We start from the raw sequence: 16,645 nt of genomic DNA, 5'->3' as shown, positions 1-16,645 counted from the left end.
GGCTCTGTAATAAAATGAGTTGACAAGTGTGCCCTCATTCTCTGTTTTCTGAAAGAGTTAGTGTTAAATTGGCATTATTTCTTCATTAAATGTTTGTTAATGCACCTGTGAAACAATTTGGACTGCAAGTATTTGGAAAGGGGTATTTTCTATTATGAGTTTATAAAAGATTATTTATTAAAACTTCATTAAAAATTGAAAGTAATTTCAATTTTTAATACATTTTGGCATAAAATTATTGATAATATCTCATATTATGCTTTTAGGGCCTGTATGGTCTATGATGATAACGCCACTTGCATCTATGGGACTGGTGATTTGTGTTTTCTCTGTTTTTCTTTATCAACTTTGGTAGGGGGTTATCAATTTTGTTAAACTTTTCAGTAATTCAGCTCATGGTCTTGTTAATTTTCTGTGATGTTTCTTTTCTATTTCTTTGTTTTGTGTTCTTATTATTTCCATTCTTCTGTCTAGTCAAGTTTAATTTGATTCTCTTTAACTTCTTGAGGTAGATGCCTACATTATTCATTTTATACCTTTATTTTTCTAATTATAAGTACTTTTTCTAATTATAGATATTTTAAACTTCCAAATTTCTAAGAACTGCTTTATCTGCTCCCAAATATATATTTGATATCTATGTTTTCAATTTTAGTCAGTTTGAAATATTTTCTAATTTCTTTTGTGATTGTGTGTGTGTGTGTGTGTGTGTATGTGTGATTACTTTTTTGACCCATGGGTTATTTATAGCAGTTTAGTTAATTTCCAGAATGAAGATTTCCTAGATATACCTTTTTTTTAAAAATTTTTGTAACGTTTTTTAATTTTATTTTTGAGACAGAGAGAGACAGAGCATGAACGAGGGAGGGTCAGAGAGAGGGAGACACAGAATCTGAAACAGGCTCCAGGCTCTGAGCTGTCAGCACAGAGCCCTGACGCGGGGCTCGAACTCACGGACCGCGAGATCATGACCTGAGCCGAAGTCGGATGCTTAACCGACCGAGCCACCCAGACGCCCCTAGATATACCATTTTAAATTTTTCATAATTTAAAGCCACTATGGTCAGAGAACATATTCTGGATAATTTCAGTCCTTTGAAATTTATTGAGACTTCTTTTATGATCCAGTATCTGATCTGTGTTGGTGAAGGTTTTCATATGCTCTCATATATTCTAATTGTTGATTACAGTGTTCTGTAAAAGTGAATTAGGTCAATTTGTGGATAATATTCACAACTTATATATCCTGTAGTGATTTTTTTCTAGTTCTGTCCATTACTGAGAAAAGATGTTAAAATAAACAATTATGATGAAGGTTTTACCTCTTTTCCCTTTTTGTTTTGTGGGTTTTCCTTCATGTATTTTGAAACTCTTCTTAGATGCATACATATTTTGGATTGTTACGTCTTTCTGAAAATGGGATGTTTTTATCATTATGAAATCATGCTGTAATAATATTGTCTTGAAGTCTGTTTCTCTGATAATAAAACCACATCAACATGGCTATGCTTAGTGTTTGAGTGGTATACTTTTTCCTGCCCCAATATTTTTCTCCTCATTTTTATATGAAATTATTTTTACTGAACTTTTAGGATGAAGAGATGAATAGGATAGCTTTAGTAGTTTCACTGTTCTAGAGATTTCTCTTTTGTTGCTTGTGCACAATGGCAAAAAAGAATAAAACAAAAATATTGCCTGCAAAATTTCCCCTCTAATGTATCTGCATTTTCTATTTTCTTTGTCCCTGTGTTTATCCTGCACAATTTGCATCTACTCCCGGCATTTTCTATCAATACAGAGCTTTGCCATAAGAGGGAGTTTCTCTTGGTTAGTACTAAGACTTCATGTATTGCAGACTGTTCCCATCCTTTTCAGTACTTACTCTAGATCTTTTCTCCTCTTCCATGAGTTAAAATGCGTAAAACCCCTTCCAATTTCAGCTGCAATCCTCAGATTGGCCCTTAACACTTCTTAAGAGTGCCTGTTGGTGATTCAGGGGTTCTTCTGTTTTTAAGGGTCCCTCTATTATTTTCCTCTGCCTCCTCCTATACAGATGATGTTATGAATTGGGTTTTGTGTTGTCAGTGGTTTGTCCCACCTGTTTCCATTTAATTTTTTTTAATGTTTATTTATTTTTGAGAGAGAGACAGAGACAGAGAGAGCTGGGGAGGGGCAGAGAAAGAGAGAGACACAGAATCTGAAGCAGGCTCCAGACTCTGAGCTGTGAGTACAGAGCCCTACGCTGGGCTCAAACCCACGAACCACAAGATCATGACCTGAGCTGAAGTCGGAGGTGTGATCAACTGAACCACCCAGATGCCCCCCACCTGTTTGCATTTTGAAGTTTGTGGTGATATTGGACACAGTGTTTTTGCAGATATTTTCCTATTAGCTTTGATTTTTAATATCTCAGTTGCTTTCTCTGTTTTTATGTGAGGATTCAGAGAAATTTCAAAACAATTCTGCGGGAGCTATGTTTTCAGAACTCTGTGGCTACCTCAATTGTATTGCAGAGCAGTATATTTGTACCATGTTTGTAGTAAAAGAAGTGTAGTACTGATCTTTTCCAGAAAGGGCTATTTAAGAATCCTGATTACAGGGCTTTTGATTTTTGGTGACCTCTGAAGTTGTCTTTTAGTATGATTGCTATATTCTCTTAGTGTGATAACTACAGTTCTGTTCACTACTGGCTCCTAGCGTGTCACAGTTATTTCGAGAGAGCCTCACAGAGCAGCCAGTAGTGATGAAGGTCCCAGATAAAATGCCCACATTCTTTTGTGTTCCTTTATTACCGTATGGTGGATGGGACCCTCCTGGATTCAGATTTAGGGGAAAAAAAAGGATAATTCAGAAAGAATACAATCTATCCCTTCCACCCATCAACCAAATGGATATCTTTCATGTTATTTAAGTTTGGATTAGCTGAATGCCACCTAATATCGACAGGATTATATAACCAAAAATACCTCTGGTATACTCTGATCACTTGTAGAAATTTTTGCCTATCATTTGTTTGGTTGGTTTTGAAAAGTGCTTATGCTTTATTCTAGGATGTGGGGTTGTTGAATAGAGTTGGGACAGCATTTGTGGTCCTGAGGTAATTCTTTACTCTCTGTGTCATACTTAGGTGACACTTGTCTTTCACTATGGCCACTTCCAAAGAAATGACTAAGTACATAGGTTGTCATCCTTGGGAATCATTCTGTTCAGCAATTTCACACTGGACTTTAATTCAATAGTAAGATACTAATATGTCCCACAAATTTATTAAGTTTTGTGTATAGAATGTTTTTAGTGAAAAATGCTTGCTCCTTATAAAGTTAATACATATATTTCTATTTTAGTTTATAACTTGCAAATACTTTTCATTTAATCTTTATAATATATAGAAAAGCAGACATACCCTCCACTTTACAGATGAAGAAACTAAAACCTCAAAACTGAAATTCAAAAATTGTTATCTTCTTAAAGCTATGTAGGCAATTTAAGACAAAGCCAAGGGAAAATTATTCAATGATTAGAATAATTATTACTAGTATCGCAAACCTCTCTGCATGCCAATAATTCAAAAATAGCAGGGAACATGATAACATAAGATTTTATTAATAAATCAACCTGAATTCAATTAATACAGTTTAGAGAAAAAATTTGGTAAATATATATTTATATTTCTTAATATTTAATATAGAATATATGTAATGTAAAATAATATGCAATACAAAATAAGTTTTTTCTGTGTTAAAACATTTAACAAACACTTTGGAAATTAATGTTCTTTCGAATTAAATTGCTGATGACATTCACTATTTTATAGGTGAAAAAGCTGAGTCAGATGACGTGAAATGGTTTGCTCGTATAGATAGTCAAGATTCAATATCCTATGTCTTCCTATTCTTAATCCTATATTCTTTCCTTTATACCATGCTGCCTCATGATAGAACTTTCAAAATGTTGTAAGTGGCTGAACAGACGAACCAACTATTAAAACTTAGATATGTCTGCCCAAGTAGACTGGCTTGGTCTGTAATAAATTTTACAAAGCATAAATACTGAGAAATGATGGAAAAGAATAAGTGGATAGTCAAGGATTTGAGACCTGATTTCTGCCATATAGGTCATAAATAGTCTTTAGGCATATAAGGAGAATTACCAGTTTTCCCAGGAGGGAAGTATGTATATATGTTATCAGTTTTAATAAAATATGACCCAGATATGTCTTAGACTGCTCTTGCTCCCTGCTGTCACTCTCCTGGCAGTCTTCATGCCATCAATACCTCCTGTGGAGGTATCCTGATGTCATTACCATAGCTCACAGCAGCCAGATTCTCAGATACAATATCCCCTTCACAGCCTGACTCTTTCTCAGAATTGACTTTCTTTCCTGCGTCATTTTTCCTACTAGGCTAACTAGGAAGAAATATATGATTCCCAGGAGTTACACATTTGATCAAAAAATTGCTCTCATCTCTAAATGTAAATGTAAATCTAAATCTGAATCTAAATCTGTATCTAAATTCTGTCATCCCAGAATCTAAACGCTGGTGTCCCTGGGAATCTTGCTGCTCAGAGACCACTTTAAGGCGAGTTTAAAAACAATACAGACTAGCCCTCTGGTAACTCTTAAGGTGTCTGGGAATTCTTGATTTTGTGTGTGATGCTCAGTCTCCTTTATCTTCTGAGCAGATTCACCTTGCGCATCTCATTTTATTAATGCTCATCTCAATGAGATATTTTTCGTATTTTTTTTTCAGGACAGGGATTTGAAGTCAGCTATATGACAAACTGAATACATACCCAGATGTGTGTTAATGTGTGTATGTGTGTACACATATTCTTAAACAATACAATATGGTAAAATCAAGTTGCCTTAGAAATTTTTACTTCATAGTAAATCAGACTTGGTCTTTGTGTATCAGCATTAATGCTGGCCCACTACCAAAGTGGGGGAAGAAAGGGAAGAGGGGCAAAGGTTATTGGAATGTCACTTCTTTTTGCAGCAACTCTGGCCGTACTCTGACCAGCTGCCCACGTCTCTTCTCTATGACATTATCAGTTTTATTGGCCTAGGTCCTTTTCAGGGCATTTTTTATGGGAACAGAAGACTTTGGGGAGTTCTAAATCTACCATTTATTAGTTGTATGTTCTCTGTCAATCAGGCCTTTTGAAACTCTTCTGAGCTTCATGTAGTTGTAGTTTTAAGCACCACCTTCTGAAGAGTGGCACTGTCAGTCTCCTGTCACAGTACTGGCTGCCATATTGGTATCCACTCAGTGAGATTGCCATGATCTGACGGGACACTTGTCACCATTTTCTGGAACTCACTTTCTTCTTTCCCTGGCAGTGTAGGAAGCCACAATGTATGTAGTGATATTAAATACATATAGAATACATATTAGTTTGGGGACAAATGGCTGATATTTCATTTTTTTTAGAGTGTTGGAAAAAATTATAGACCCACTACTTTCAGTAGGTCCCAGCTCGAGTACAGGGTTTATTTCGGAAATATGTCAGGCACTTGGTGATTAACTTTGAAAGTGGAATTGGACCGGGCATAGTTATCAGTATATGGAGGATTCTTATCAGCTGCTACCATCTGTATCCAAGACTCTAACATGAAACCATAGGAGACTACTGTTGATGCTTCAGAACTTTGAGTTCTCATGGTAATAATAACTGCACATGAATGAAATCAACATTTGGATGGAGAAAGAATATCCCATATTGGAAAGTAATCATAGCTTTTATGCTTGTGTGTGTGTGTGCTCTGACAGCTTTTTGGAGACTACAGCCTATTTCTTCATGAAACCAAAAATTGGAGAGAAGGAAGTGTCCCCAAATGTTTTCTTCAGTATCTGGCATGAATTCAGCTCTGACTTTAAAGACTTTTGGAAGAAAGAGAACAAACTCATTCTACAAGAAAGGTAGGGTTTTTTTTTCACTTGCACAATGGCATTTTAAAACTGGTATTTTATTAGGTGTGACACCACTGGGGTTGCCAAGTTTTATAGCCTGAATGAAAAATTAGATGGCCTTCAACCTGGAATATCAAGTCTAACAGGGTGCTGAGATTTGGCAAAATTTGCAGTTTGAGTAAGAAGGGTTGGCATAGAGGCTATGATGCTACAGAGAATAGCTGAGGAGATGGTTTGCCAGGACCACTGTCTGGTAAAACAACTTCTCTGATGAGGAAACCACACAAAAGCAGATCATGTAAGTGGAGTGGAACAACCTTGCTGAGATGATAAACCTACTCACCTCAAAAGGCCAATAGCAAAGACTACAAAGGTAAGATGACTCATTTTTCTTTTGTTTTTGCTCAATTCATGATATGTTGTTGAAATTTCACCATTTGTATTAAAATTTCTGCCCAGTGTCACCAAGAAACAGATGATCAATATTTTTAAAATATCTTTCAAGATTCCTGTAGAATTATACTACATTTCCTAAAGTAAATTTTTTCAGGAATGAAGGGAAATTTCTTAAGTACATAAAATAAAGTCTCTGTCACTAATTATGATATTCCATAGAGGCATATTGAATATTAATTCAGGAGGAAAGCTAGCCCTCCCAGGACAGCAGCCCTAAATAGCTGGGTCTAGTGGGAGAATGGAAAAGAAACATAATCAGCCCTGTAAACCAAATCCTAATACTGAACCAATTAGTATATTTTCCAATATCCTTGCACTAACAATGACTTTGCTTTAGATCTTCAGGAAACTTATATCCTAAGGGACTTTGTTCATCATACCACAAAATTCCACAATTTCTGCTTCTTGTCCTCTTTACATACAAAACCATGATTATCTACCTAGTTTTCATATATAAGTAGATTCTGATATATCCTTAAGTCAGTTGAAATTAATTGCTGGCATTTACTGAGCATATAGACTATGCTATGAATGCCAACTCATATGCATCACTTAGATTCCATAGCCTTATCATAGAAGAAAGTATACCTCAGTGAATAGTAGATGGAAAAAGAGAGTGGTTTGAACAGAAGTAAAACACTTTAAACATCCACTCTAAAGATAATGAGAGTATTCTACTTCAAAGTCCATCGTTATGGGTTAACATAAAAGATGCAATTTAGTCAAAAGTCCCTACAGGTGAGATAGATAGGAGAGGTAATTCCTAAACTACAAGCCCATTTAAACCATCATTCATTCCCTTCAGACTTAGTTATATATTATCTTTTCAGAAAAAAAATTACCAAGCAAACCCTGTCAGTTTGGAAAATTGTAAAAAGGAATCTTCTTTTGACCTCGGCACATTACCTACAACTCCCCTCCAGGTCCCTCACTGGTTCGCCACAGACCTCTTTTCATCTCTAGTGTCAACTCGTTCCCCTGGAAAAGGGCCAACACCTCAGTCACATGAGTGTACAAATCAAACAGATGAGTATTTCACCGTGTATAGCCATTTGTTTGATGGCTGGGGCTGGACTCCTTAATGAGGGTGGAAATGATGAGAGGTAGGTGTCAAGGAGACAGGATGGATGGAGCTATAGTTTTGGAGTAGGTGTTCTGATAGCATATCAAAGAAATAAGTAAATCTCAGAAGGCTGGCAGGGTCCTATGGTGTTACTTTTAGGGATCCTGAGACAAGAAGGTAGGTACCCACTCTATTGTAGCTTGCCTTTACTCTGCATGCCTCTACAGGAGCTGGTGAGATGCCGTCTCAGAGGAACTGTTGAGACTGACTAATTCAGTTGCACAACTTCCCAGTGATACTCAGTCTCATCTAGCCTGTGCTCTATGAGGTAGAGCTGTGTCTCTAGGGGTCACTGTTGCTACCAATCCACTGTTCTGTGATATTGTGTGCATTTAACATGACCCAAACTAGCTTTTCTTCGCTAGGTATCTCATAAACGAACCAGATGCTTCTTTTGTCCTTCATCCTGTGCTTGTCATGCCCTAGGACTCTACCTTTTGGCCTTTTTTTTTTTTTTTCTCTTCATTTATTTACAGAGAGACAGAGAAAAAGGGAGAGAATGTGCTCCAATGAGTAGGGGAGGGGCAGAGAGAGAGGGAGAGAGAGCAAGCTCCATACTATCAGCACAGAGCTGGACATAGGGCTCAATCTCATGAACTGTGAGATCCTTGACCTGAGCTGAAACCAAGAGTCAGACGCTCAGCTGACTGAGCCACCCAGGTGCCCCTATACCATGGCTTTTTTACCCAACCCTTGATGATTTTGCTTTCTGATGCAACATTTGGTGACTTTGCTCACCACTTGATGACAGTGTTGTGAATTGGCAGATTATAACTGCTCTTCACTGCAGACTTCTCATTTTTTCAAAATAATTTGCTTTTAATAGAAGGTTAAGGAATATGTGGCAAGTGAGTGAGTGCTTCTTTGCCCTTTAACTTCCGAAATATATTATCCTACCCAGCAAATGCTGTTGTTTTGATAACGAAGACCATTGGTCTGACTCATTTGTAGAAAATGTGTCTCTTTCATTAGTATAGGACCAGTGGCACAATTTCCAGGAAACAGTACAGAATGAAAATGTGGGGGGCCCCTTGTTATAAAAATTATTTAAAAATTTCAAGACAGCAAAGCATTGAACCAAGCACAGAGCACTTCCAAAAGTGCACAAACAACACCCATGAAGCCAGCCTTGTCCTGGTGTAAGGCTTGTATCATATTTTCTGTAGATAAATAGAAGGATATTTTAGGAATGCTTCATACCCTCAGACATTGATAGGAAACGGGATGTGGTCAGTTAAGGGTGTTACACTGCTGGTTCGGTCTGTGTCATTCAGAGTAGAACTTCACATAGCACGACAGAGGCTTAAAATGGAATGTTGTTCTCTAACCTGATTGTTCCCTCCTTGGTACCCTGTATTTATTACCTGCATATTTTATTCAGTCAATTTCATACATTGATAATGCCTAATGCTGTGTCTGTTTTTATTTTATACCGTAACTATTGTGGTATTTGCATTTTAGTCTTTATTTACCAAAGAGATGTTTTGTGTCTTCATTTTTGCTGTAGCTCTCACTGTCACTAAGCCACAATGCCTTTTCCCTCTTATGGTCTCCATAAATATTTGCCGATTTGACTTGTTACATCATTGTATTTGACACAGACAAAGGCACAGGAATTTGCTTATGAAGTAATGAACATGCTTTCTTACATAGCTTAAGTTTGTCATTGTAAGTAGAAAAAAATTCAAAAAACCTTAAACAAAAGGAAAGACTTTGTTTAGACAGTCAAACCACAGAAGGGCAGGGATGGAACTTGTGTGTAGATTTCTGAATACAGAAATTTTAACTGCAGTCTGTGGGGGTTAGCCAGGTATGTCTGTGCTTGTCACTCACTATCTGTCTTCTTAAATATCCTCTTTCCTCTTCTTCCTCCTCCTCCTTCCTCATCCTCTCTCTGTTTCTCTCTTACTCTCATGCTCTCCTCTTCTCATTCCCCTGCCACCACTCTCTGTGGTTTAGTCTAGTTTCCAAGCAAGGCTGTTTATTTAAGGGTGGTCCCATGACCATAGGTCATAGGCATGACTCACATTCTCACAACCCAGCAGGTGAGAGCACTCTCCAGCATCTAGAATAACTCCAAGGAAGAACTCCAGATGAGCTGTGCCCAACTGTGGATCAGGCATGGGGTACCATAGTTAGTAAAATAGTTCACAGACCCAGTTGTACAGGCAGAGAGGAGGGGTGCCATGATTGACAGTTTCCTTCACAGCAGTCACTGGAGTTAGGGAAGAACAGTTTCCAAAAAATTAAATATACTACCCCAAATTTATTAAGCCTTTAAAAATAATCTGTATAATTAGCAGAATGTCTTAGAATGGTAGAAAAAATCTGAACAATGGTTTCATAATGTGATTGAATGTTTGCTTTCTGATCTAGTTTTCCTTCATCTAATTTGGAATTCATAGATTGAATAATATCTTTAAGGTTGTTAGGCCTGTAAAAATATTTCTTATCCCATCATTTCTCTTTGGTTCTGAGTATAGAGTGGTAGTAACTTTGTATTTTCTGGCTCTGTCCTGATGACTCATATGAGTAAGTAAATATATTTCTAGAAATGGTGAATTTCTACACATCTGTGAAAGGTCTCAAAAAGGTCTGCTCTCTTTCTAATTGATGTGGTTTGGAACACATGAGGATTTTTGAGTTAGCTCTTTCACTTAACAGCCTAGTCATAGAAAGTCATAGTTTCCAAAACTGCAAAATGGAGTTAACAATACCTTATTGTTTTGCAGTGTTATTGTGTAGACTAAATGAGATAATATATTTAGAGTATATAGCACAGTGTCTATATGCCAAATGCTCAATGGATGTTTCTCCATCATTTAATATAAATGATATCCTGATCATGACTATCTATAAGGTACTTGTAACATATTGATAAGGCATGTTAAGCATCTCAAGAACATATTCATTAAATACAAGGCATTTTTGTGACTCAGTTTTTGGTTAGGTAAAACATCTTGCTTCTGAGTCGAAGGGTGAAATTTTGTTTGAGAATGTTCACACAGTCTATCCCTCCTATTTTCATCATGATACACAAAGGAATTCCTGTTTTGATGCTTTTAGACAACTGACCTATTAGTTTTGTCATGATTTAGAAAAAGTGTTTTTTTATATATATATGCTTGGAAGTAGGCATATACAATTGTCAGTAAGAAATCTAGACTTGTTATCACGGAGCAGCACAAAATATGTGAAAAATAATTGAAAAAATTGAGCTTGGATATCTCCAGAAGATGGGGTAATAAACCAATATTTATTTTGCCAAACATCTCCCTAAAGGCCTCACAGAGCATATTGCTAATATGTCAGGAAATGGACAGTCCTTCTCTCTTATTTTCAGGAAGACAAGTAGCATCAGTGTTACCTTGCCACCAATGAGGCCCTATGGAGCTTGGACAACAAGAGCTATATTAATTAGAGGAAAGACGTACAGATTGATTGGGAATATGTGTGCTTTTTGACCCTGATGGGACTGTGGTCCTGGGAGAAGACAATGGGGCCCAAAACAACTTCACTTCTCACTTTGCTCTGTTGTAAGCGGAATTCAGTGTTCAGGCAGGCTTCAGCTGTATAACTATGTGAAGCTATTTGTGATTATCCTGTCCTTCCATATGGAGTTTTTCCTATGCACAGGAGACATTCATGTCCATGTGGTGAAGGTCCTGTCTTCGTTGACCTAAAGCCTAGCATGGGTGTGGTGGTATATGTGGTGGAGAAACTGGGGGCAGGGGTGAAGGGTTAATTCTGTCCAGAGGACTTTTAACAGGGAGTTTGGAGGTAGGGATGGATGTTCACAGGGAGTCCATGGAAGTAAGCTCATTTCAGGCAACTGGGCCTCAAACACCATAGTGTGCAGTGTGGCCTATCATAATTTTATTTTTAGTTGGCTTAAGACATTTTAATTTAATAAATCAGTTGTGGCGTTAGTAAGGGTTGTGTTTAAAATGTTGTCTAACTTAATTTACCGGTTTATTTTATTTTGAGACAGGTAGTCTTTGATGAACCAGGAGAAAGGATAACTACTCCTCTAATTGCACAAGCATGTGGCAATCAAGTCTGGTTTCTGCCCAACTGAAATTTGTAATTAGAGGAAAAGGATTTGAATGCTTGGCTTTAGAAGGTTATGCATTAAATTGGAGAGCACTTCATGCCATGTTAACATTCCTGTTTCCATAATTTATATTTAAGTGAGCTATATGTTCAGATTTAAGTATGAGGTTATTAGGGTAGAAGAAAGTGACCATTTTCAAAGTATTTGAAAAATATACTTGAAGAATAGAGTTAAGGAAAGAAGGTTTATTGTTATGTAATAATGTATTTGTTGGATACCTAAGTGAAATTGCCTCTTTTACTGCATTGTTGCAGTGCAGCATTAAATAAATTTGGCCAACCATTTTCTCCTTTAACTCAGGCATCAATGTCTAGAGAAACAACACATAAGGAAATTCTCTTCCTACTTCTGACTTTCTATAGCAGAAGCTTTAGTACAACAATTGACAAGAGTCAGAATTGTGGCTAATGGAGCCTGAGAATGTATAGGGAAGGTGATCTATATTCGCCAAAGGAGTAATTAGTATGCATTAAGACATAATAGACGATTCATTTATTTATTAGTTATTCAAAATTATTTATGTCCTGTGTGCTGTGCAATTTTTCTGGCTGTATGGATCTTACACTTTAGTAGAGAAGCAGACAATAAAAAAGCAAACACAGTTTTAAATTACAGGTTGAAATAAGTAACATGAGGAAAATAATGAACCATTTTTGAAGATGTGTCTTAAAATGTGGTAAGAGGAAGCCGTTTCGAAGAGGCAACATTTATATTGATACCTAAAGAATTTGAGGTAGCAGCTATGTGAAAGGGCAGGGTGGTAAGGGGCAACATTGTGTGTGACGCTGCCAGGCAGAGATGTAGGAAGTTCCAGACAACATGGCAAAAAAGATTGGGTGCACTCCAAGAAAGATGAAGGTCAATAGATGAATTTGATGGATAGGCAGGGGCCTGATCATTTAGTCTCTTGGAGATCATGGTAAGAGATTGACTCTTACTGTGCGCGCAATAGAAAGTCATCAAAAAGGGTTTTTAAAAAAAGGAATAACCTGATGTGATTCATGTAATACGAACTTGCTATTTGCAGGTTGCAGCCTGTACCAGCTATAGAGGGTCAGAAAATTGTAAGTCTAAGCTCATATACTGACAAGTTGGTGTTAGCCAGGATGTTAGAGATCAAGAATGCAAACTTTCCCTTTCTATCTTAAATGATTTCCAAAGACAAGGTTGGAGAAAAAGATGTGACCCCCTGGATATCAGAAATATACTTTCTAAAACTTTGTTCTCCAAGAATGATTTAAAATCATAAGGTAAACATTATGAAAAAGATCTTCACATTTCTTGTCCTTGCCATGTTCCAAGAGATGTTTTTTTAAATCTTGGAAAAACCTTTCTCAAAAGCCTCATGTTAAAAAACGGAAGAAACTCACCCTTAGAGTTTCTGGTTCCAGCTCCCCATCAGAGAATCAGGACCAAGCCAAGAAAGTAGCTTGTCCAAAGATATTTTTGCTTTAAAAAGGACTTAAATAAACATTGTTGTACCTTCCAGTAAATTTGTAAAGGCTTGTGAAGTTAACTGAGCAATTATTAATTTTTCTTCAGCATTTGCTAAAAATATTTTTTGATGTCCTAGCAAAGTTTGTAGTGAAACCATTTTGGATCAAAATTACTTCATGGAGTAGATATTTTAAATTACCCATGAAAAAATAACATCGTGTAGCTTATATGGGCTGAAAACAATTCTTACACAAGGTGTTCCTTTATAAGCAAGATGGTATTTTTAAGGGGTCACTTTAACTTTCGTTAGGATATTCTCAAACAATATCACAATTATAATCTAGTGGATGAGGAGGTCTAGATATGTTAGATTTGTACAATATCAAATTAACAAATTCTTAGGTTTGTGTGGGCTTCTACTAGAGCCTGGATTTTTAAGGTAGTGAAAAATGTAAGAAGCAAGAGTCTCCCGCAGTTCATTCCCACTATGATATTCTCCATGCTGACTCTGACCTCTTCAAACAAAGAATTCCACCTGCTTTGCTTCAGGATTCCACTCTGACACCACCTCTGTTCCCAGTAGTGCAAATGAAGTTTTAGAGAAATGGAAAGTGCTTCTTAAAAGTTTGGAATTCTAAAGTAAATAATGGATAATCAGAGACTAGTCATGAGAGGTAAAGATGGAAGAGATTGTCTCCGCAGTGTTTTAGGTATTGGTCTCTACAAAAGATTTGAAGCAAAGGTTAGGCCAAGACATGCTGGTAGTTATTTTGTTTGACAAATAGCAATTAACTTAGTTGGTTTTGCTGCTGGAGTCTGGTTAAGATTTAGAAGCAACCGTGATAAAGCACCAAATCCAATTTTAAAAGGAATCAGTTGTGAAAGCATGTGCTGAGTGTGTGTGTGTGTGTGTGTGTGTGTGTAATGGAGGGGTAAGAGGTATGTGTGGAGGGAACCAAGAATGGAGATCAGTATTGAAGGAATTTAAGAATATGTATTTTTATAAAGGACATACAAAAAAAATAGGTACTATTCAGTGTCTTTGTAGGGAGCAGATGGAGAATGGTCTTCAGAAAGTAAGTATAATGGCCAATAAACATATGAAAAGGTGCCCTGTATCATTAGCCATCACGGAAATGTGACTTAAAACCACAAAGAGACATGCCCACTAGGATGGCGAGAAAAAGGTGGACAATAACAAGTGTTGGGGGAGATGAGGAGTACCTGTGAGAGTCTCACATTGCTGACAGCAATGTAGAATACTGCAGCCACTTTGGAAAACAGTCAAGCATCCTCTCAGAAGTTTAAACACAGAGTTACCATGGGATCCAGCAACTCCCTCCTATGTTTATACTGAAGAGAAGTAGAAGCATACGTCCACACAAACACTTTTGCACATGTGGTCATGGCAGCATTATTCATAATATCCAAAAGATGGAAACGACTCAAATGTCCATCAACTGATGAGTAGATAAATAAAATGTGAATATTACAATGGAATATTATTTGGCAATAAAAAGAAATGAAGCACTGATAAATGCTGTACTGTGGATGAGCCTTGAAAATATTAGGCTAAATGAAAGAAGACAGTCACAAAAGACTATATATTATATGATTTGATTTATATGAAATGTCCAGAATTGGCAAATATATAGGATCTGCAAGTAGATTAGCTGTGTTGGGGGTTGAGGGGAGAGTGGTGTGTGGAGGGACGGCGAGTGAAGTTTCTTTTGGGAGTATGGAATGTTCTCAAATTAGATGGCTGCTCAACCCTGTGAATATACTAAAAGAAACATTGAATTGTCCACTTTAAGTGGCCAAATTTTATAGCATGCTAATGATATCTCAGTAAAGCTTTTTAAAAAATTTTTATTTATATTTGAGAGAGAAAGTATGTGTGTGTTTGGTGTGTGTGTGTGTGTGTGTGTGTATACACATGCGAGCACACATGAGTGGTAGAGGGGCAGAGAGAGATGGGAACAGAATCTGAAGAAGGTTCCAGGTTCTGTGTTGTCAGCACGGAGCCCTACAGGAGGCTGGAGCTCACAAGTTGTGAGATCGTGACCTGAGCCGAAGTCAGAAGCTTAACCAACTGAGCCAATCAGGCACCCCAGTAAAGCTTTTTTTTTAAGGTAAAAAAAAAAAAGTAAAAGTTTAAAGTTTTTTTTAAGGTAAGTAGAATTCTCACATTAGAGTTCTAAGCATAAAAACAGACCACAATTGGATGTGCTCACCACCTTCAGTGATCTGTTTAAGTTGCTGATTGCTTTGAAGTCCTAACAAAAAAGTTCCTTTGTCTTCCTTCTTGGTACACTCTTGGGCTATCTATCCCCTATGCCCTTAGAGTTCAGTATGTATTCATGGAAAATAAATCTTTTAACTACTAACATGAATATTACATAAATCAAAATTTGAGAGATAAATCTGCTGGTAAAAACTGAAAAAAAAAAGAAATTGCATAGCTCATTCCAAAATCAAAAAGATCCCCATTAATTCAGATGATTAGTTTATAATAGCTTGACTCTATAATGATGAAATGGGCCAGTGCTTTTCCCGTGTAAACCCATTTCAGGAAATCATAAGCCATGTTAAAAATACACACAACATGGGGTGTCTGGCTGGCTCAGTCAGTTAGAGCATGCAATTCTTGATCTCAGGGTCATGAGTTCAAGCCCCACTTTGGGCGTGGAACATACTTAAAATAAAAAATTTTTAAAAATACACACAATGTATTAGATATTATGTATGTATATGTGTGTATGTATTTTGAAGTTATTCATCTATTGTAAATAAACATTTTCAAATCTTATCTATATAGGAGTCATATTGTCAAGTTTTCTCAGCCTGTATTTCTGATAAAGAAGTGATAAATACTCACAAAAAAATAGGGGATATAATAGATGGTTAAAATAAATGAAAATAAAAGGGAAAGAAATGTGTCTGTGTTTACTGTGGGGTAAAGCCTCATTTCTAATTCAACCTTCACCCTCTCACTGTAATGGCCCTAGTCCTTCTCTTGCCTTTTGGGGCGCTCATTCAGGACCCCACTCCACAGGCCTTCTGGCCAAGGTGCTGCTCAGGGTGTTTGTTTCTGCTTGTCTTAAACAGTTGGCGCTTTGCAGTTTGAGCCATGAGCAACTACTAACTAGTTCATGAATGGAATCTGAGCCCAGGGAAAGAAGGCGCTTTTTTGATGAAGAAATAATAGGGTACTTCCTGATCGGTGGGCACTCAGTGAAGACTAACCACGTTGATGCCAAAGAACTAGCTGTAGAATTATAATGTGGTCTTGGATATTGGCATTTCCAGTCAATTCAAGTATCTATTGATTGAACAATCATCATGGCAAGTTGGTATAATAAGCTTGGGTTCTTTGGTTTATATAGAAAGCTGTTGGTGGGGGTGCTGGGCGGCTCAGTCGCTTAAGCATCTGACTTCAGCTCAGGTCATGATCTCACGAGCCCCACGTCGGGCTCCGTGCTGACGGTCAGAGCCTGGAGCCTGCTTCGGATTCTGTGTCTCCCTCTCTCTCTGCCCCTCCCCAGCTTACACTCTGTCTCTCAAAAATATATAAACATTAAAAAAATTGTAAAAAAAAAAAAA

The 16,645-nt window shown here is 37.1% G+C and overlaps 1 protein-coding gene across 1 annotated transcript in view; it reads left to right on the top strand.

Moving 5' to 3' along the window:
- FMN2 (formin 2) overlaps positions 1-16,645 on the top strand; it is a 393,127-nt gene that overhangs the window by 355,119 nt on the left and 21,363 nt on the right. Inside the window, exon 16 of the mRNA XM_058701859.1 lies at positions 5,772-5,921. Coding sequence (XP_058557842.1) covers positions 5,772-5,921 — 150 coding nt within the window. The remainder of the gene's footprint in view (positions 1-5,771; positions 5,922-16,645) is intronic.

The sequence above is a fragment of the Neofelis nebulosa genome, chromosome 15 (genome assembly GCF_028018385.1).
Source record: "Neofelis nebulosa isolate mNeoNeb1 chromosome 15, mNeoNeb1.pri, whole genome shotgun sequence".
NCBI classification, from domain to species: Eukaryota; Metazoa; Chordata; class Mammalia; order Carnivora; family Felidae; genus Neofelis; species Neofelis nebulosa.
The sequence above is the reverse complement of the archived record's forward strand: the minus strand, read 5'-3'. Positions and strand labels throughout refer to the sequence as shown.